The sequence below is a fragment of the Silurus aristotelis genome (assembly GCF_946808225.1).
Source record: "Silurus aristotelis genome assembly, chromosome: 1".
Classification (NCBI taxonomy): domain Eukaryota; kingdom Metazoa; phylum Chordata; class Actinopteri; order Siluriformes; family Siluridae; genus Silurus; species Silurus aristotelis.
Genome location: NC_139574.1, coordinates 2711026 through 2734131, shown reverse-complemented (window position 1 = coordinate 2734131; position 23106 = coordinate 2711026). Strand labels below are relative to the sequence as shown.

General features: G+C 41.4%; 1 protein-coding gene across 4 annotated transcripts in view; it reads left to right on the top strand.

Annotated features, from left to right (window-relative positions):
- Positions 1-23106, top strand: part of LOC310728396 (A-type potassium channel modulatory protein DPP6-like) — a 225791-nt gene that overhangs the window by 181955 nt on the left and 20730 nt on the right. For all 4 annotated transcript variants that reach the window (XM_083545759.1, XM_083545760.1, XM_083545757.1 and 1 more), the window contains 9 exons: positions 7423-7517; positions 8297-8371; positions 13616-13668; positions 13935-14016; positions 16441-16561; positions 19144-19298; positions 20097-20194; positions 20628-20751; positions 20861-20899. In XM_083545759.1, coding sequence (XP_083401885.1) covers positions 7423-7517; positions 8297-8371; positions 13616-13668; positions 13935-14016; positions 16441-16561; positions 19144-19298; positions 20097-20194; positions 20628-20751; positions 20861-20899 — 842 coding nt within the window. The remainder of the gene's footprint in view (positions 1-7422; positions 7518-8296; positions 8372-13615; positions 13669-13934; positions 14017-16440; positions 16562-19143; positions 19299-20096; positions 20195-20627; positions 20752-20860; positions 20900-23106) is intronic.

Genomic DNA, 23106 nt, shown 5'->3' with positions numbered 1-23106 from the left:
TAATGTGTGCGACCATCTTTAAATGCCAAGGTGTCTGTTGAAAATGGACTCTGAATTGTGCTTTGACAACTTTGATATATATATTTGTCATGGTGGAAATATTTGGAGCTACAACCTTAATTCCAAAAAAGTTAAGACTTTATAAAAGATGTCAATAAATACAGAATGCAATCATTTGCAAATCTCATAAACCCATATTTTACTCCAAATAGAACATAGAAAACATAGCAAATGTTTAAACGAAGGAAAATGACCGCTGTGTAGCATCACGTCTTCTGTGTTTAAGCTTCTGGGGACCTAGGAGACCAGTTGAAGAATTTTTGGGAAAGGAATGTTAGTGTCTGATACAGGATGCTAGCTGCTTACCAGTTCAGAGTTTTCTTTGTTGTATTTTTCAGTTCATGATGTGCTAAATGGTGAAAGGTCTAGAGTTCAGCATCTGGACTCTTCTACTATGAAGTTATGATCAGAGCCTATTAAGAGGCCTATTGTGGCCTCACTATGTTAAATTCACTGTTATTAAATAAAACCACACCGCTTTCTCAGGGGGTTCCGCTAAATTAACCTGATTAAGCGTGATTAGTTCATGACTTGCTCATGCTTGTTTCCCGAGCTTTGTGAACAGCCGTGTGAGGAGAGAATGGACCACCTGGATTACGTTACAATTATGAAAAATATGATTTTTGTATTGAAAAGCTGTTGTTCCACCTGTTTATTCATCGTCCCTGGTTTCCTGGGCACTGTATGGGGGAGCTGGGAGAAGCATTCAGGGTAGCACGGTGGTGATGTGATTAGTACGCTGTGTGAGTGAGCCATGCACTCATATCCACACTGAATTCCATCATGTGGTGCGTTTTGTGCTTTAAAACCCGACCTGGCAGCTTTAAACCAGAGATCCAGTGTGCATTATTGCTAATCTGTTTTTGTTTAAATATGAATAAAAAAACGGAAAATAAAAGTTTGGTTTCATTGACTTTTTGTGTAAATGATGAACATAGACATGAACAAGGAAGTTTTCGGGACATCAGCGAGATGTTATAAAAGCAGCTGAAGGTTTTGTTGTGTTGTTTGTTCCTTTCTTCAATAATGAACTGATATCTGGAGCACTCAGTGATTCTCCGCGGTCCTGCGCCTCAGACATTGTGCCTCGGTGTGCTCTAGTAGTTACCGCACATGAAACACACGAGAGTTCGCTTCCGACCTTCTGCCTGGAAATCATGCACTTTATTTTAGTTGCCATTTGTTGCTTTTGTGCAGTAGTTACATAACAGTTTATTTGTTTTAGGAACCTGAACCCGCTTTCATTATCAAATCTAATTTGTGTCGGGTCCTGTGGTACCGCAGGTCTCTTGTGTGCACTGCATTTACAAAAGTACTTACACTTTAGGTGTTTTTTTCCTCAAACTGTTACCTTAAAGTTAAAGGCACACAATTGTATAGAACAAAATTTTCCCTTGCTTGAACTAAGAGACCCAGAGGCAGCTTCGTTAAGATACATGGGTTGGAGTGAAAGATTTCCTAGTAGATCTTCTAGCTAAATCTCCACAAGTACACTCCAAAATCTAGTAGAACATCTTTAATATAGGTTAATATAACAGGAAATAGAGACTAAATGTGGAATGCGACGTTCTAAAAGTAGCAAGTTTTTTATTCCTATAGTGTACTAATAATAACTACCATAATTTCCGGACTATTAAGTGCAAATATAAGCCGCACCCACTGAATTAGACAAATAATTTTATTCGGAACATAAATACCATAAATACATAAATAAGCCGCACCTGTCTATAAGCCGCACCTGTCTATAAGCCTGTCTACACTGAAACTAATGAACTTTACACAGGTTTTAATGAAAGACAGTGTCTGTAACACGGCTTGTATCTAAACAGCAGTCTACCAAGAAAGTCATTGTTCACTGTCTTCCTCCTTCCTTTCACAACTATTTCTCTCGAGAGTTTATCTTTTGGCATCGTCGTGTGTTTAAAAATCACCATCGGTGAAGCTTTTCTCCCGATGCCGTGCAGCTCAGAACACAGGTGAAGTGTGTGTTTTCATGCCCGGTTGTTTTCAGCGTGACAAATGATTCGCATATCCAGTAGACAGTCCGAGTGAGCGGCAGGTCAAACCTCAGAGGAACATCATCCATATTTATGATGTGGTGCGGCCCGATTCAGTGGGAGCGCATCTGATTTTATATAAAGAGTTTCATTGGTTCACCTGAACCCGTTCTTCAATTTCATTGGTCTAATGTTATGGGGTTCAGTTTTTTGGCTTAAAGTTTGTGAAACCGGAAAAACCCCCGGAAAAATACATAAATTAGCCGCTTCATTGTTTAAGCCGTGGGGTTCAAAGCGTGGGTACAAAGTAGCGGCTTATAGTCCTGATAATACGGTATATAGTGCTTTATAAACAATCAAACTAACAAAAAATTACCAAGTATGTCAACATCTGTATAACAAAATTAATTATAAATACTTCATGGCTGTGCATAAATGTCACATGATCACTGTATAAGATATTGTTTAATATTATATTAGGTTTTTGTTGGTTTGCACTGATTATCATCTTTATCTTGTGACCGAAGGTTACCTTCTGGGATGTTAGAAGCTCTGAGAAATACTGGAGAGCCAATCCAGGGAGAGCTTTTGAAATTAAAAATCAATCCGAAACCCGAATCAGTCAGATTGTAAGGATTTTAGAAATGGAGCGATCTGATCACTGTCCGAGCCCGAGTCAGGATTCTATCTGAAACATGCTGTAATTTATTTAGCATAGACGTATTCACCTCAGAGACGAGTGCGTTACACTGATCAATGTGGGAGAATAGAAAATATGAATCAGCTTTTCAGCCTTGTGAAGATGAAAAAAGTTTGTTCAGTTTGTGAGATGAAAAAAAATGGCTTGTATCTGTGAAAATCGGGTTTGTTTTGCTCCTCGGATACATTCAGAGCTGCAGGTAAAAAGCTTCTAAGACGTAATGGTGCAATTTGGTTGCAGAACAATCAAATATTTCCATTATTCTAAGCTTTATTTGGCTTTTCATAACATTTAGGTGGGATTAGAAAACAAGTCATTTGGTGGGACACCACTGGCTTTATGGACATTTTTGGGATACCTGACTTTTCTGGGAATATGTGGTTCTTTTCCAATCTGTACGACATCTTTGGATGTGAGAGCATGAAATTTTCTCTTCACTTGAACAAGGAGATCCAAACGTGTTTCAGCATGACAATGCGAACACCTGTGCACTAATCCAGCTCCATGAACATCTGCTTTACGTCGGCTGGAATTAAATCTCTTGCTATCAGACACCTTATTTGGGATAAATTGGTACTGCACCCCAGACCTCCTCGACTCCTCTACATCAGTACTTGTTTAAACCTTTACAAATCTCTACAAAATCTGGTGGAACATCTTCCCAGAACAGTGGAGGTTATTATAACAGCAAATTGGGACTATAAATGTAATGGGATGTTCAAAAAAAGTAGCCCATATAGTAGCAATCTTATGGTCACGTTTCCCCAAACCTTTGGCTATTTGGCAGTATTTTTGTACTATTAATATAAATGGATTCTCCATTTTTTTTCCAAAAAAAAAAACACTTCCCAGAAGATCCATATTATATAAAAGTAATCTCTTGGATGTTCCTTTAAGTGGACCAACTTCAACACCTTCTGAAGTTACAGCTTCTGATCTTCTTGCTCTTGCTAACTCAACCTGCCGTCAGGTTTCCCATGACCTGTATATGAAGATATGCTTTACCTGGGTTGGAGTGGAAGATCTCCTCACCTCACCTGACTTAAGGTGCTAACACCCATTTATCTGAATTAATCTCCTCAAAAATCTAGTGGAACATCTTTCCAGAAGAGTAGAGCTTTTCATAAGAGCAAATGGGAATTAAATTCAGAATGGAATGTTCAAAAAGAAGCACATCTAATAGTCAAGTGTCCACAAACATTTTGTCCATAATTTTGCCAATTGGTTTTCATACCATTCACAATTATCCACCAGGTCGCTGCTTTCAATGAAACATGTATCTGTCTAGTCTCTTTGAGAATTTGTCACGTACGTCCTTCGTCCTCTTATTTTGTTGTAATGGACTCTCGTTCTCATTCTGCACGCCACTGCTGCTCGGTAATTGTGATTAAATGGCTCCATAATCATCTCATTAGTGAAACAGAATGATCAGATCCTTCAGCATGGGGTGGCAACCAAACAGCTATGTCACACCAGGATTGAAACGGTTCGCACTCGGTGTGGCCTCAACCATCTGCTTTCTCTATTCCAGAGATCCTTTTTTTTTTTTTATTTCTGCATTTCACAGTCATCCAAACAGGTGTATGATGTTTTAACCCTTTAACCCTTAAACCCAGCCTGATTTTAATCTATTTGGCGATAATCATTAGATTAAAGGAGATGATTCCTTCACAGTCCACAGATCACAAGAGTGGAAAAGGAAAGCAGTAGCAGGAAGTGCTGCAAGGAGTGTGTTCACCGCAGAAGAGTTGATGCCCGGAGATTGGAAATGCTATAAGAAACAGTTGTGTGGATGTTGGGAATGGATCAAAGTGTGCAGTCCAGCGCCGGTAAACGAATTCTGAAGATGGCAGGTGACAGCGAGTGCACTCTGTTGGAGATAGTGCACATCAATAGGGCAGGGGAGATTAGGTTTAGGACAAGTCCCGAGGCGGTACCGGGGTTGAGCGATGAGGAAGGAAGAGAGCTCGCGAGCAGAACACATTGCTTCTAAATTAATTCTGACAGAAGGAACTCAGAAGTTACAGGCAAACCTTTATAAAGAAGAGAAAAAATTGTTCATTTGAGTTGGATGTCGACAAAAGTGTTGGTTCCCTTTAGGCAAGAAAGGATGTTCTAATTGTTTTCTTTATCGCTTAATAAAGAATTACCTTTGGACCGACAAATCTGGAGCTTTTTCCAAGAGACATCAGTCGAAGAAAAGAAGCCGACAGCTTTTATGAAAGCAAAGGAGGCTTGGTTATGTTTCAGTTATGTCTTGAATCTGCGCAAGACACAAGGAACTCTTTCAATTGCATGGAGTTCCGAATCAAGTCTGAGAGAAGAAACACAGCCAGAAGAGGAGATGTAAAATTACAGGCAAATGTTTAGAAAAACTAAAAAAAATGGATCATGTTGACGATTGTGTTAGTCTTCTCTAGACCAGTGGTACCCAACCCCCGGGCCGTGAACCGGCACCGGTTCGTGGGTCAATTGGTACCGTGCCGCACAAAAAGAATACATAAACTTAAACTTTCTTTCGGGCTTCTCCCATTAGGGGTCGCCACAGCGGATCATCCGTATTCATGATCCACATGTTTGATTTGGCACATGTTTAACACTGGATGCTCTTCCTAACTCAACCCTCCTTATTTATCCGGACTTGGGACCGGCATTAGGAGTGCACAGGCTTGTGCAACCCTGATGGCTGGGGTTGGTTCCCTGACCGGGAATTGAACCCAGGCCGCATCCTAACCACTAGACCACCAGGGAACCTCACAAAAAAGAATACATAACTTACATTATTTCCGTTTTCTTTATTATCTGATTCTGAACGATGTTTTATTTTGGAAAATTACCGGATTCTCTCCACCACATGTGTCTATGACTCACTCTTGATGCATGTGAAGATGCCTCAGTCACATGTCTTACCTCCATCCACTACCTTCTTAAAGGGGCTGCTCCAGCCCCTAACGCATAATACATTACCCCTAAATTTAACCCCCCCCAAGTCCATGAAAATATTGTCTGACATTAATCCGGTCCATGGTGCAAAAAAGGTTGGGGACCACTGCTCTAAACAATAAATGATATTTCAATCCTAATTTTGTTATATATACTGTATATTGGTGAGCCACAATGCTTTACAAAGAATGTTTTTTGGACAAGCAGATCTCGGGTTTTTGTGAAAACAAATGAGGCTTGGTTAAGTTTCAGGGATACTACCAACAAATTCACCACAGTCTGTATGGAATAATTCTCCAGAGCTACTCCTAGCACCCTGACATTGATTATATTCCCATTGCAACACCCCCTGAGTGTTTTATTCCACAGCACTTTTTCAATAATGTTCTACAGCTAAAGAAGGACTTGTTGTACATTTTCAGTTTATTATTATGGAACAAGAAGCAAATTAGTTTCTGTTCTCATTGACCCTGACCAGTTAGTCCCGTCCCCACCCCTGCCTTATAACAACCCACTTTCTGTTACTAGTAAATGGTGTTAGCATTATATCAGTAAAGTATTGCCACGTTTGCGTGTTCTAGGTGGTGTTATTCTGCTCAAGATGTATTTGTGACCTTTTGCTGGACTGTTTTGACTACTGAACTTTGACTTTCGGATTATCTCTGTCTGGGTTTGACATTTTGGATGATTCCTGTGTATGACCTTACGATTTTTTTTGGTTTTTACATAAGTCTTTACGCCTGTCCTGAGATTGGTTCAATACAAGAAGCCTGTTTTTTTTTTTTTCTAATAAAAAATATATAGATGGTCAGATTCTTGAGTGGCCACCAATATGCAGAGTTGCAGCTTTAGCTTTGGCTGATTCAAAACACAGACATTAGAGACTCCTTCTATAGCTGTCTCCCACCATGAAGGTCCCTGAGGCTGAGGTGTTACTCCAAAAGCCAGAGCATGTTAAAAACTTCCTGTTATTAACTTCTGCAGTTCTGCATTGGCCCTGTCAGTAGAAGTACATCAGTTGTAGTATTTTATAATCAGTGTGAGATGTAATTAGGAGCAGTGTAGATGATTAAAACAGGGCTGATATTTTCTAGATCTAGTGAGGACTCTTGCTGCTGCATTCTGAACTAACTGAAGCCTATTTCTGCACCTACTCGCACACCCAGACAGTAAAGCGTTACAGTAGTCTAATCTTGATGTTACAAAAGCATCAACTAGTTTCTCTGCATCCTATAACATCATCATTTTAGCAATATTTCTAAGGTGGAAGAAGGCGAAGAAGTGGTAGCTTTGATTTATAATTTTGGACTTCTGACTGAAAGGTTGTGAGGTAAAATCTCAACAACACCAAGCTGCACCTGCAGGGCTTTTGAACGAGGCCCTTACCTGCTCAATTGTATGAAGAAGAATTCAAGATAGTCTTGATAAGGGTGGCCACCAATTCACTTATGGGCATGTCTGCCATTATATCAAGAGAAACTCCCCTCCTTCAAGAGTTTGTGAAACTAGGATGCAGTTCTGCAGTTGTTGTAAATGTAAAGTATATTACTTCAAGGTAACCAGTATCTCTGCTAAAACAAACATTTCCAAAAAATCTGCTTTGGTTGAGTGTTGTGTATAAGAACAATAGTTTAATTTTGTTCTGATTTCCAGGTTCCTCTGGAGTTTCTAGTTTCTTGGAGGTTGTAGATCATAATGTTTTGTGTTTGTGTCCCTCTGTAGGTACGGAGCTCCTGTATCGCACTCGCGAAGGCGATGTGGTCAAGTTTAACATGGAGACAAACGAAAGCACAGTGCTGGTGCCCAACAGGAAGTTTGTAAGTCTTTCTTTCTATAGATTGTATATATACAGTATTTATATATATATATATATTAGGGCTGTCAGAATGAACGTTAACACAAGTTCATTTTAACGGCTCTAATTAGAATTTTATGTAGGTACGATTAACACAGAGCGCATTTCTGTTTTGACCAAATGAAGTCTACACTATATGGACAAAAGGTTGTGGACACCACAGTATAAAATTGATATGGGCTTCTTTTTGAACATCCAATTCCACGTTTGCTGTTATAATAAGCTCCACTTTTCTCAGGAGATGTTCCACAAGATTTTTGTGGAAATTTGAGCTCATTCAGCTTCCAGGGTGTTAGTAAAGTAAGGTACTGATGTATGTGAGGTGAGTGCAGTCTGCAGGAGATCTTTCACTCTAATCCATGTAAAGTAGATCTTCATGGGGACGGCTAAGGGTTTGCATTGTCATATCAGAACAGGTTTGTGTCTCCTAGTTCAAGTGACGGGGAAATTTTCTGCTAATACATGGCATGTTATTTAATTGTGTGCCGCCAAAAGTTTGGGGAAGAAAAAAACGAATAAGACGATATTTAAATTCAGCAATTAAATTGAGTCCATTGTGTTGCCTGTATATTTCTGCAATTAACATTACTAAGTATTTGTAATTGATCACTGCAGGTCAGTGCCGATTTTACAATACGGCTTCCACGCTGATGATGTCGTGGCTGTGACTCCGCCTCTGTGTCTCTCAGTCTAGACTTTAGAATCAAAAACGTTCATTTCTTCTTTATTTCTACTGTACAGGAAATGTATAAGGCCAGTGACTATGAGCTTTCTCCAGACATGAAGCATGTGCTGCTTGCTTACAATGTGCAGCCGGTAAGACACACACACACACACACACACACACACACACACACACACACACACACACACACACACACACACACTGTTCAGGGACCGAAAGGGGGTTAGAGGGGAAAATGTGTGAACTAGTTTCTTATTCCATGTCCGTCGCAACATCGCCTTGATGGATGACAGCTCTGTCCCCTAACTGTCATTACACACACACACACACACACACACACACACACACACACACACACACACACATACTTGTCCTTCACAGAGGATTTTCCTTCGTACTCTTTGTCTTCTTGTTTACCTTTCAGTCCTAGTGACCCTCTCTTGTCTAGTCCTCTTCTCTCACTCTATTTCGTGTGTGTGTGTGTGTGTGTGTGTGTGTATATATATGTGTGTGTGTGTGTGTGTGTGTGTGTGTGTGTGTGTGTGTGTGTGTGTGTGTGTGTTTATAAGTTATAGAACAAACAAGCAAATGCATGTCCAACATGCTAATGTGCAGCAAATCACATTTCTTTGATATGGGTTGGTGGTGTGTACGTTTCCCAGCATGCATTGCGGTGTCTCCGTCAAGGCTGGAATCACTGCACAACAATGGTTTTGCTGTTTGAACACTGTTGGGGGTTCCTTATAAATTATTGGTTGCTGACCAAATTTGCGGTTTCATTGCAGTCTTAAGTGATGAGAAAAGTAGGCAGGAGTACAAGGAGAAGCAGCAGCAGGTAAAGAGGGATGTGGCGAAAGCCAAGGAAAAGGCATATGAGGAGCTGTATAAGAGGTTGGACACTAAGGAAGGAGAAAAGGATTTATACCGATTGGCCAGGCAGAGGGACCGAGCTGGGAAGGATGTACTGCAAGTTAGAGCAATAAAGGATGGAGAGGGAAATGTGTTGACTAATGAGGAGAGTGTGTTGAGAAGATGGAGGGAGTATTTTGAGCAGCTGATGAATGAGGAAAATCAGAGAGAGAGAAGGTTGGAGGATGTGGAGTTGGTGAAGCAGGATGTAGATAGGATTAGTAAGGAGGAAGTGAGAGCAGCTATTAAGAGGATGAAGAGTGGAAAGTCGGTTGGACCAGATGACATACCGGTAGAAGCGTGGAGATGTTTAGGAGAGATGGCAGTGGAGTTTTTAACCAGATTGTTTAACAGGATTCTGGAAGGGGAGAGGATGCCTGAGGAATGGAGAAGGAGTGTGCTGGTACCGATCTTTAAGCATAAGGGAGATGTGCAGACCTGCAGTAACTACAGGGGAATTAAGTTGATCAGTCACACCATGAAGTTATGGGAAAGAGTAGTGGAAGCCAGGCTGAGAGAAGAGGTGACCATCTGTGAGCAACAGTATGGTTTCATGCCGAGGAAGAGCACCACAGATGCCTTATTTGCTTTGAGGATGTTGATGGAGAAGTATAGAGAAGGACAGAAGGAGCTGCATTGTGTATTTGTGGATTTAGAGAAAGCGTACGACAGGGTGCCAAGAGAGGAGTTGTGGTATTGTATGAGGAAGTCAGGTGTGTCAGAGAAGTATGTGAGGGTGGTGCAGGACATGTATGAGGACAGTGTGACGGCAGTGAAGTGTGCAGTATGTACGACAGACTGGTTCAGGGTGAAGGTTGGACTGCATCAAGGATCGGCCCTGAGCCCTTTCCCGTTTGCAGTGGTGATGGACAGGTTGATGGACGAGGTCAGACAGGAGTCTCCCTGGACTATGATGTTTGCAGATGATATTGTGATTTGTGGTGAGAGTAGAGAGCAGGTTGAGAAGAGCCTGGAGAGGTGGAGATATGCGCTGGAGAGAAGGGGAATGAAAGTCAGTAGGAGTAAGACAGAGTACATGTGTGTAAATGAGAGGGAGGGCAGTGGAGTGATGCGGTTGCAGGGAGAAGAGGTGGAGAAGGTGGAGGAGTTCAGGTACCTGGGGTCAACAGTGCAAAGTAATGGAGAGTGTGTTAGAGAAGTAAAGAAAAGAGTGCAGGCAGGGTGGAGTGGGTGGAGAAGAGTGACAGGAGTGATTTGTGATAGAAGAGTATCTGCAAGAATGAAAGGGAAAGTTTATAGGACTGTGGTGAGACCTGCGATGTTGTATGGATTAGAGACAGTGGCATTGAGTAAAAGACAGGAGGTGGAGCTGGAGGTAGCAGAGCTGAAGATGTTAAGGTTTTCGTTGGGAGTGACGAGGATGGACAAGATTAGAAATTAGTTTATTAGAGGGACAGCACATGTAGGATGTTTTGGTGACAAGGTGAGGGAGGCGAGTTGAAGATGGTTTGGACATGTGCGGAGAAGGGACATGAATTATATTGGTAGAAAAATGCTGAAGATGGGGCCACCAGGTAGGAGGAAAAGAGGAAGGCCAAGGAGGAGGTTCATGGATGTGGTGAGGGAAGATATGCAGGTAGTTGGTGTGAAAGAGGCAGATGTAGAGGACAGGGTGGTATGGAGACGGATGATCCACTGTGGCGACCCCTAATGGGAGCAGCCGAAAGAAGAAGAAGAAGAAGAAGAAGATTGCAGTCTTAAGTTTTGTCTTTTTTTTTTTTATTATATTTGTGTACTAAATGTTCGTTTCTGTAAGAACCCTATGAACAATGTTTTGTGTAGTCTGGGCATGTCCAGGCATGAACTCAGGCCAGGTTGGAAGCTGTTCTGTCGAAGTATGCAGCCCGGGCATGCCAGAGCAGGCCGTAACCAGCGTGACCGCGTCTCAGCAGGCTATAAAAGTGGTTTGCATACACAGATGCTGCTTATCTAAAAAAAAAATATAGACCTTATAGTGTATACGTTTTGTTTCAGAATATAGCATTGACTCATTAACACTGTAACAAGTCATTTAGATGTTCTAAATTTACAGCACGATTGGTGTCGGTCGATACGTCTCGTCAGTGTCGGAACAGCCGCTATGCATTCTGCTATATTTGTGGCGAGTATACGCTTGATAATCACAGACGCTCAATGACTGCTCTTGTGAAGAACGCATATCATCTGTACTTCGGCTGTAAAATTGGTGATCAAGACAAGGAATGGGCGCCTCACATTTGCTGTCTGTCTAAAAGAGCTCGGCTCAGAGGCACTCAAAAGACAATGCCGTTTGCCGTCCCGATGGTATGGCGAGAACAGAAAGACCATGTGACGGACTGTTACCTCTGTTATGGCAGCGTTCACTCTTCAATACCTGTTGACTTTGCAGCACACATGAAAGAAACCTACGAGAACGTGTAAATGTTGCTGAAGCACATCCAGTACAGTGATACAACTGGAATATCTGGAGATCTGAAAGTTGTTGCTCTTTCACTGGGACTGCAGCTCGGCTGTACAAAGTGCTGTTGTTTCATCTGTGAAGGCAACAGTTGCGCCAAAGATTCAAATGATTGTAGACAAAGCTGGCCACTCTGTAAAAGGTTTGTTCCAGGATAGAAAAATGTGGCACATGAATTGGTTGTCGACCTGGCAAAGATCTTTTTGCCTCCTCTTCACAAAAATTGGGACTTAGGAAGAATTTTGTGAAAGCAATGAACAAAGAAGGCAAATGTTAACAATATTTAGGACAGATGTTCCCAAGAATAAATAAAAGAATAAAAGGGGATCAAAGGGGGCATTTTTGTTGGCCCTCAGATCCGACATGTTATGAGTGACAAGCAGTTCGAAGATCTGTTAGTTGGGCAAGAAAACATTGCCTGGAAAGGCTTCGAAGACAATTTTCTTGGCAATTACAGAGCCCCACATTACATTCAGCTGGTAGATAAACTTCTCAAAGCGTAAAAAAACAATGAAATGCAACATCACTCAAGATTCATTTCCTCCACTCACACTTGGACTTCTTCCCTGTAAAGGTTTCACCAGGACATTGCTACAATGAAAAACGATATCAGAGCAAATTGAATCCACCAATGTTTGCTGACTACGTTGGACATTTGAACGTGATGCAAAAAAAATTTAATACAAACGAAATTCAGGAGCAAAACACTTTTTATTATGTTGAACTTAATGGCGTATTAGAAACACAAAACACTATAAACACGATTAAATAGGTTATTGCAGGTAAACAGTTAATTGTCTATTTCTCAGAATTCCCACGTGATGCAGCAAAAACCAAAACTATATTTGTGCACTGATAGGTACCAAATACCAATAAGCAAAAACTTTTCAAGAAGCAAAAAATTATGTTGTGCAGTGTAATACAGAGAGAGGTGGGAGATAATGATAACTGTCCTAGAGATTCTGCTAAAGGTTTTTTAACAGGATGAGACCAAGCAAAACCATCCGCCTGCATCAACCCATTCATCAACCCAATGCTTTAAACACCAACCCATCTGTTAAATGATATACCATACACCTGATACACCCCTCACCAATCAACTGAAAAATTTACCATCTCATCCACCCAGCCATTATCTACCAGCCTCCTTTAACCACACAACCCCTTATCTACCAGCCCCCCTCAACCACCTAGCCATGATCTTCCAGCCCACTCAAGCACCCAGCCATTATATATCAACTCACTCAACCACCCACCCATTTTCTACCAACCCACTCAACTACCCAACCTGAGCCTGATCCAACAGCCCACTCAACCACCCATCTCTGAACTACATTCCAAAGATCTACTAAGCAACGAACCTCTCACCATCCACCTACCTCTGACCTAACAGTCCATTCACCCAAGCCCACCACTGACCTACCAAATCCTCCTTACTCACATGTCCTGAAATACTAATGGTTCTTAAACAGGAAGCAAACATGCAAAACTATTACAACCCTGCATTAGCCAACTATTCATCAAGCCTGTGACTGCTCAACCCGCTTATCCAACCAAACCCCCAACTTATCTATTAGATGATATACCAAGTCAATCTAACACAGAAAGATTAACTATACTTACCTCTCATCAATTAACCACCTGAAGGATCACCCCACTTAACAACCCAACCACAATCTACCAACCCATTTTCCCACTCAGCCATGATCTACCAAACCATTCATCTACCCACCTGATCTTTTAACCTAAACCTTAACTGCCAAGCCACTCAACCACCCAGCCATGATCTATCATACCCACTCAGCCACTGATCAATGAGCCAGATCATTTATCAATCAAATTACCCCTTACAACCACCACCACTCCCCCACACAAGGATCAAACACACTCACCAACTGATCAACCTGGCTGACCCCACCTACCTCAATCAACCAACCAATCATCACAGCTAGTGAGCTCTCTTGGAGCTGCTAGAAGAGCCAACTAAGACTTTCTTTTGCTTTTGCAGATATATCAGCACTCCTTCACTGCATACTACATCATATGTAGTTTGGAGTCTCCGTAAGTACAAACACACACAAAACAACACACACACTGGATTATGCTAAACTGGCTTAAAAACATCTGCAATTGTTTTCTGCAAGCAGATGTTTATTTACTAATAATGGAAGGGGTCTGGTGTATGATGTGTCAAATGTTCTTCACACCATCTTGTCTTTGAGTGTTTTATTAAAACAGGAGCACGCACTGTGAATAATCATTTTATAAGTCCCTGTCAGAGGATGACCAGCGATCAAAATCAGCATGTATGTGTGGGTTCTTCACAGGGAAACATGGATTCTGAATCCTCCAGAGGTGCGGAACGCTCCTCTTCAATATGCAGGATGGGGACCACGTGGCCAGCAGCTGGTGAGACCAAAACCTCTAAACTTTCCCTCATACACTAGATTCACATCAATTAAATAATAAACCCCTGTAAAGACAGGCTTACTCATGTCCCGTAGTTTAAAAGATTCCACTCCAGAGGACCTTGTATGTTTAAAACACGCAACTCCTGTTTCCAAAACATGATAATATCTCCACCTTAGTAGGTAAAAAAACTGTGTGCCCCCCACAGCTACACTAAACCTCCAGTCCCTCATTTCTTAAAGAGACAGTTCCACTTAATAGTAAGAGCAAATATTCCAGCCCAACGTATAAGTAACAATATTACCATAATAGTACACCTAAATTCCAATAAGCACAAACAATCCCAACCCAAACACCCACAGTGTCTAGCAAGAAATCATGTAGCTCACGAAAGCCCCATTAGTCTTCATCACACATCTACATACACATGTAGACTTTGTCAAAGATGATCCCTTACCTGCGGAATGCAAGTCGGTCTGCATTGCTAGTGTTTGTAAAACCATGTGCATTTTGATTCATGTCGTGTCTCCACCCAGTCTCATCATTGGTCCCTTGTCATTTACATTTGCGGCATTTGACAGGCGCTTTTTCCAGAGCGATTAACATTTATCTCATTGATACAACTGGGTATCTGTGTGGTTAAGGCGTTGCTCAGGGGCCCAGGAATCATATCTTTGTTTGGCTGGGACTTGAACTCATGACCTCCAGTTTCAAAGTCTTAAGGCTTAGCCACTAAAGTATCGCCTCTCCATGCCACCGCCTTCCTACGCTACCACATTTCCATTTTTCTAATGTCTCCACCTCTGTCTCATCACTATTCCTTGTGTTTTCGAATTGTTCCAGATGCTGGTGATATCCAAAATATTCTAAAATTTGTGAGAGAAAATGAAAAGATTTTGAGAAAAGGCAGAGTTTGAGTTCCAGAGTGGTACACCTGAAGTTGTGAATCCTTCTTTACTAACAATTCCATAGCCTTCCATGGGAGCAGTGATAGATGATGGAGGGAGCATGGTGCAGTAATAGAGGATGGAGATTGTGATGCAGTGGTAGAGGATAGAGGGATCAGCGGAGCAGTGATAGATGATGGAGGGATCAGTGGAGCAGTGATAGATGATGGAGGGATCAGTGGAGCAGTGATAGATGATGGAGGGATCAGTGGAGCAGCTGAGAGAGAGTTTATAGATCAGTAGAAAAACCAAAAGCCACCTGGATGTAGTCAATATTTCATACTAAAAGAGTTCTGTTTACAGCTTGGAAGAAGTGACACATGGAGTTTGAGAGGAGATTGGTATAACAGAAAGGTATAACAGAAAGGACTTGAGGACACTAAATGATAAATAAGGAGTGATAATACACCAGAGCTCATGTGGAGTGCATTGACCCTGTTATTTAGAGCTCGCAGTTAGCGCAGTTAGCACAGTTGGCACATTCCTTGGAGCGTTCAGTTGCAATGTGGCTGAACATAAGCAGCAGGTGGAAAAGATTCAGTTGGCCAACTTCTTGTTTCTCAGAGGAAGTGCATGTTAGCTTTCATCCTCCAGCTGCTAGCTGTCATGGGAGAGAGGAGGGCTGGCTGCTGGGTAGGACTTGGGTGAAAATTGGGGAAATATGAAGAAGTTGTACAATTAAATGATAATTAAGGATTGTTTCTCAGTGAAGCGGAGAAGAGCTTCTTATTAGCGTCCCATCGGCATCTCATTAAACACGAAACATATGAACATTTTCGACAGATAAAACTGCACCATCATAGCTGGGTTATGCAGAGAGGTGGACTTTCTGCATGTTGAAACTTCTCAGGAGATTTATGGAATGCTTGAATGTCACCCCTACCCTCATTAAGTGAAAACACAACAGTGTCTATGTGGTCGTAAACCTCATGTTGATCTTCATGTAAGATAAGAGAAAAAAGATTTGACTTGTCACATATACATAATAGCTTAAGGATACAGTTCTGAGAGTTCTGGATCCAGAATTATCTCTGTGGATCTGAGATGGTTTGTGACGTTCATTAACGCTCCTCAGATGGCAGAGCCAAAACCCTTTCAGCATGGTAATGAAGATATGCTGTATATCATTTGGAATGGAAGATCTCCTGCTAAAGAGCTCCAACCTTATTGGGATGAATGTGAATGCTGACTGCACCCCAGGCCTCCTCACCTCATCTACATCAGTACCTCACTTTATTAACACCATAATGGCTGAATGAATCTCCACAAATCTCCCTAAAATCCAGTGAAACATCTTCCCAGAAGAGTGGAGCTCATTATTACATGGGGCTAAAGGTGGAATCTGTTGGTTTTTTTGGGCTTTTTACCTCACATTTCTACCTTTTGTAGCTCCACGTTCAAAACCTCATCCATTGTTCCACTTTTCTTCTTTAAAACCAGAACTTATTAACTTCATGTTTCTGTTGTTCCTTTTTAGATTTTCATATTCGAGAATAACATCTTCTACCGGGCCACCGTGGAGAGCCGAATCATCCGCCTGGTTTCCACCGGCAAAGAGGGTGTGATATTCAACGGCCTCAGTGATTGGCTGTATGAGGGTAAACAAGTCACTGTAATCTTATTTAAATATCTTATACAACTGTTCTTACTGCAAAACGCTATTTCTGAGGTAAATATTTATAATTGTACCTCAGTTAGCATTAGCATACATGGTCTTATACCAAACAAAAAACCCTGAATTAATTAGTATCCGTCTACAGAGAGGTGTACTATAAACGTGTGGATTTAGCCTGCTATAATACCATCACTTAGAGAGGATTATTCGATTTGATTCAATTCATTTCGATTCAATTAAATTTTATTCGATTCGATTCAATTCAATTTGATTTCAATTAAGTTGTATGTGTATTTTGCCTTTACCAGTAGACATTGTCTCAAAGCAGCTTTAATCCCCATAAGTGTATTGATAATGAGCCAGAGGAGACAGTGGTGAGGCAAAAACTCCTAAGACATCATATGGAGAAACCTTGAGAAGAACCAGACTCAAAAGGGAACCCATCCTCAGCTCCAACACCGAATGTCCATTCATTACAGTTCCATCATTATAGAGCTGATCTACATTTGATATTTGAGTACAAAACTGTTTGTCGTCATGGCTACTGAGTGGCACCGCCAACACTACATGGATACCATCCTTAGCAGTAGCGAGTGTGATGAGAAATTCATGTAGAAGTCAAGTGTTAGGGATAAATCAGCAGGTCCGAAGAAAAGAACGGGTCTGGAGGACGGCTACATAATATGGACATAAGAAATGGGACACTCGACTTTTTTTTGTATGTGGTTCTTCCACAAACTGTTAACACAAAGCTGGAGACATTACATTTGCATTAGATGTTTTTGGATGTGCTAGCATGAAATCTTTCCTTCACTTGAACTAACAAGCTGGGATATGGGAGATTTTGAGGCAGAGGTTTTGAGGCAAATGGTCTAAAGCTGAGGTTTTCAAGAAATAGGCTCTGAGGCAGGGGTTTTGAGGTACAGGTTCTGAGGAAGAGGTAATGAGGCACAGATTATATAGCACAAGTTATTAGGGCAGAGGATCTGAAACACAGGTTGTGACAGAAAGGTGCTGAGGAAGAGATTCCTTGTTCTGAGAAAGCGCGTTTAGGGCAAACATTCTTAGACAGAGGTTCTGAGGAAACGGTTCAGAGAAAGAGTTTTTGAGGTACAAATTCTGATGAAGAGGTTCTGGGATACAGATTCTAAGGCAGATGTTCCAAGGTAGAAGACCTAAGACAGAGGTTCTGAGGCAGGGGTTTTAAGGTTCAGGTTGGTGGGGCACAGACTTTGAGCATCTGAGACAGAGGGTCTAAGATAGAACATCTGAGACAGAACTTTTGAGGAACAGTCCCTAATCTACACATTCTGATGAAAAGGTTCTGGTGTAAGGATTCTGAGGCAGAGGTTCTTGGGAAAAGGTTCTGAGCTACAGTTTCTCTATGAGGTTCAGTGACTCACTTCTGCCCTCTGTTGGATTTTGAATATTTGTCAAGTAAAAAAAAAAAAAATCTATATACATATATATTCAGTTTATTATTAAATATTAAGTGTGTGTGTGTGTGTGTGTGTGTGTGTGTGTGTGTGTGTGTGTGTGTGTGTGTGTGTGAGAGAGAGCGAGAGAGAAAGAGAAAGAGAGAAATGTTAGCTTATACCAGTGTCTTGCATCGCCGCCTTTTTTTTATTCTCCGAGTTTAACTCATCAGATTCGGCAGCACAGCTGAACAGCAACACGCCTTTCTAAAGAAGAAGAAAAAATATGGCAAGACATTGAATTATTCATATCATAGCGTCGGCTAAAACAGACGAGGTTTCGGAGACTCGCCGTATGAGAGATCAGCTGTCCAATTAAAGCACAGCAGAGAGAGGAGAGGGTGCTAGGATTTTTTCTTACACTACCTAATGACACTTCAGTTTAATTCAGTGCAATCAAAGCCTATATATATATATATATATATATATATATAGATATAGATATAGATATAGATATATATAGATATAGATATAGATATAGATATATAGATAGATAGATATACATTTTTTTCACGAAGCTCGTTTATTCTGTTTAACAAAGATTCTTCTAAATCATTCAGTTCTTCCTCTGAGTTTAATTTCTTTTGTAGCTCAAATAAATTAGTAAAGGCTCAGGTTCCTCTCCTGGGTTAGATTCGCTGTGAGATGACCTTCATTTCCATGGTTACGGCATTAATTCAGATTGTAATTTTTGTTGCTGTAGACACTCGTACATCTCTCAGTTGTACAGACTCGCGGAAAGTCGGAATGAATTGACATTGGAAATGAAAAAAAAAAGATTAGACCGAACAGGAGGATGGATTTACTTTGTGTCCGTCAGAGGTCTTGTTTGGCCAAAGGATGCTCCACATTTAGTCTCCATTTGCTCATATAACCCTCACTCTTCTGAGAAGATGCTCCAGTTGATCTTGATGCAGGTGAGGTGAGGAGGCCTGGAGTGCAGTCAGGGTTCACATTTATTCCAAAGGTGTTTAACAGGGTTGGAGCTTCATAGCAGCAGATCTTCTACTTCAACCCCATGTAAAGCAGATCTTCATGGAGCAGGGTTTGTGCACTAACAGCAGATCAATCTCTCTTCCTTCTCACACAGAGGAGATCTTCCAGTCTCACCTGGCCCACTGGTGGTCTCCTGACGGGGCTCGGCTGGCGTACGCCACCATCAACAACACTCTGGTGCCCAAGATGGAGCTGCCTATGTTCACCGGGTCACTGTACCCGACCGGCCGAGAGTACCACTACCCAAAAGTCAGTCTGGCAGCATGAAGTGACACACACACACACACACACACACACACACACACACATATATATATATATATATATATATATATATATATATATATATATATACAGTCGTCCCTCGATTTATCGCAGTTCGAATCTCGCATAACTATTTTTGCTTCGTGAATGGACCTGATTTCAGGTTATCATAAGAAACGAGTAGAGTTACAAGAAATTGTAGGCTTCCACTTATTTACTGGTTTTGACTGATGTCAAAAAAAGGGTGGAGTTGAAGACATACGTCACCACATTTAGCCAATAAAAATAAAGAATGCAGTGACGTGTATCTTTAATCCGCAGACTTCAACCAATAAAAAGCAGAGAAACTATGTGTAGGCTACGCTACAGTACTGTACTACAGTGCTCACTATAAATGCGATATTTCTACAAACGTACACAAAATTCATCTCGCAATATTCTTGCAATGTTTTCTGTGTGTGTTTGAAGAGTGGTGGAGGAGGATTTATGGCTTAAACAAGAACACGTAACTACCACTATGAACAGGGGACGACTATATATATATATACACACACACACACACACACACACACACATGTTCACCTGTTTCCATAACCAACTGCAGTTAATATTATTATTATTATTATTATTATTATTATTATTATTATTATTATTATTATTATTACAGATTTATTGGGGGGTGTTATGAATTTTCCTCCACTTTTTTACTTATATATAATATATTATATATAAATATTATATATTATATAGATGATTGTGGGTTTTTTTTCTTTTTCACTTCAGGCTGGAGAGGAGAACCCAGTGATCACGCTCTACGTGGTGAACCTAAACGGACCTTTACACACCATTCAGATGAAGAAACCAGAGGACCAGAGGATCGGGTCAGAAACCAGATAATAATAATAATACAATTAATAATAATAATAATGAATGAAAAAACTATAATAATCATTTATAAGTATTGGTCTAATATGGATGTATATAGTGTATGGGAAAAACACACACACACACACACACACACACACACACACACACACACACACACACACACACACACACACACACACATATTCTGGAGATCCAAATCTGTTCCTTCATGACAATACAAACCCTGTACACAATGCCAGCTGCATAAAGATATACTTTACATGGGTTGAAGTGCAAGATCTCCAGCTCCACCCGTATTAAACACCTATGAAATTAATTGGAACATCACACCGGGAATCATATGTTCAAAAGGAACCACATGCCAATCTTATAGTCAGCTGTCTGCAAACGATTGTCCATATAGTGCATCTTCTCTATGATTTACAGGGAATATTATATAACGATGGTGAAGTGGGCCACGAGCACCAAGCTGGCGGTGAACTGGCTGAACCGAGCGCAGAACATTTCCATCCTGACCCTGTGTGAAGCCACTACAGGAGTGTGTACCAAGGTGCAGTAAACTTCTCCTGTAAAAAAACACACTAAAACCTGCGATGTGATAAATAACCTGCTTACTCTAATGTGACCTGCTTTAAGATAAGATCTCTGTGTTTTTGTAGAAACATGAGGATGAGAGTGAGAGCTGGCTGCACAGACAGGTGAGGAGCAGAATACACACTTTACACTCATACAGGTGTTTCATTAATGATTTAGACTCGTGTACAAACACATTCAGACTCACCCTTACTGAGTTATTCCGCTTCAGACTCGGCACGTCATTACGCTTCAGACTCACCCTTACTGCATTATAACGCTTCAGACTCACCTGTACTGCGTTATTCCGCTTCAGACTTACCCTTACTGCGTTATAACGCTTCAGACTCACCCTTACTGCGTTATTCACCTTCAGACTCACCCTTACTGCGTTATTCCCCTTCAGACTCACCCTTACTGCGTTATTCCCCTTCAGACTCACCCTTACTGCGTTATTACGCTTCAGACTCACCCTTACTGCGTTATTCCCCTTCAGACTCACCCTTACTGCGTTATTACGCTTCAGACTCACCCTTACTGCGTTATTCCCCTTCAGACTCACCCTTACTGCGTTTTTCCCCTTCAGACTTACATTTACTGCGTAATTACGCTTCAGACTCACATTTACTGCATTATTCCCCTTCAGATTCACCCTTACTGCGTTATTACGCTTCAGACTCACCCTTACTGCGTTATTACGTTCAGACTCACTCTTACTGCGTTATTACGTTCAGACTCACCCTTACTGAGTAATTACGCTTCAAACTCACCCTTACTGCGTTATTACGCTTCAGACTCACCCTTACTGCGTAATTACGTTCAGACTCACCCTTACTGCGTTATTCCCCTTCAGACTCACCCTTACTGCGTTATTCCCCTTCAGACTCACCCTTACTGCGTAATTACGCTTCAGACTCACCCTTACTGCGTTATTTCGCTTCAGACTCACCCTTACTGCGTAATTACGCTTCAGACTCACCCTTACTGCGTTATTCCCCTTCAGTCTCACCCTTACTGCGTAATTACGCTTTAGACTCACCCTTACTGCGTTATTCCCCTTCAGACTCACCCTTACTGCGTTATTCCCCTTCAGACTCACCCTTACTGCGTTATTATGCTTCAGACTCACCCTATCTGCGTTATTACGTTCAGACTCACCCTTACTGCGTTATTCCCCTTCAGACTCACCCTTACTGCGTTATTATGTTCAGACTCACCCTTACTGCGTTAATACGTTCAGACTCACCCTTACTGCGTTATTCCCCTTCAGACTCACCCTTACTGCGTTATTCCCCTTCAGACTCACCCTTACTGCGTTATTACGCTTCAAACTCACCCTTACTGCGTTATTACGCTTCAGACTCACCCTTACTGCGTTATTACGCTTCAGACTCACCCTTACTGCGTTATTACGCTTCAGACTCACCCTTACTGCGTTATTATGTTCAGACTCACCCTTACTGCGTTAATACGTTCAGACTTACCCTTACTGCGTTATTCCCCTTCAGACTCACCCTTACTGCGTTATTCCCCTTCAGACTCACCCTTACTGCGTTATTACGCTTCAAACTCACCCTTACTGCGTTATTACGCTTCAGACTCACCCTTACTGCGTAATTACGCTTCAGACCCCCCCCACTGCGTTATTATGCTTCAAACTCACCCTTACTGCGTTATTACGCTTCAAACTCACCCTTACTGCGTTATTACGCTTCAAACTCACCCTTACTGCGTTATTACTCTTTAGACTCACCCTTACTGCGTTATTACTCTTTAGACTCACCCTTACTGCGTATTTACGCTTCAGACTCACCCTTACTGCGTTATTATGCTTCAAACTCACCCTTACTGCGTTATTACGTTTAGACTCACCCTTACTGCGTTATTCCCCTTCAGACTCACCCTTACTGCGTTATTACGTTCAGACTCACCCTTACTGCGTTAATACGTTCAGACTCACCCTTACTGCGTTATTCCCCTTCAGACTCACCCTTACTGCGTTATTACGCTTCAGACTCACCCTTACTGCGTTATTACGCTTCAGACTCACCCTTACTGCGTTATTACGCTTCAGACTCAACCTTACTGCGTTATTACGCTTCAAACTCACCCTTACTGCGTTATTCCCCTTCAGACTCACCCTTACTGCGTTATTACGCTTCAAACTCACCCTTACTGCGTTATTACGCTTCAGACTCACCCTTACTGCGTTATTACGCTTCAGACTCACCCTTACTGCGTTATTATGCTTCAAACTCACCCTTACTGCGTTATTACGCTTCAAACTCACCCTTACTGCGTTATTACTCTTTAGACTCACTCTTACTGTATT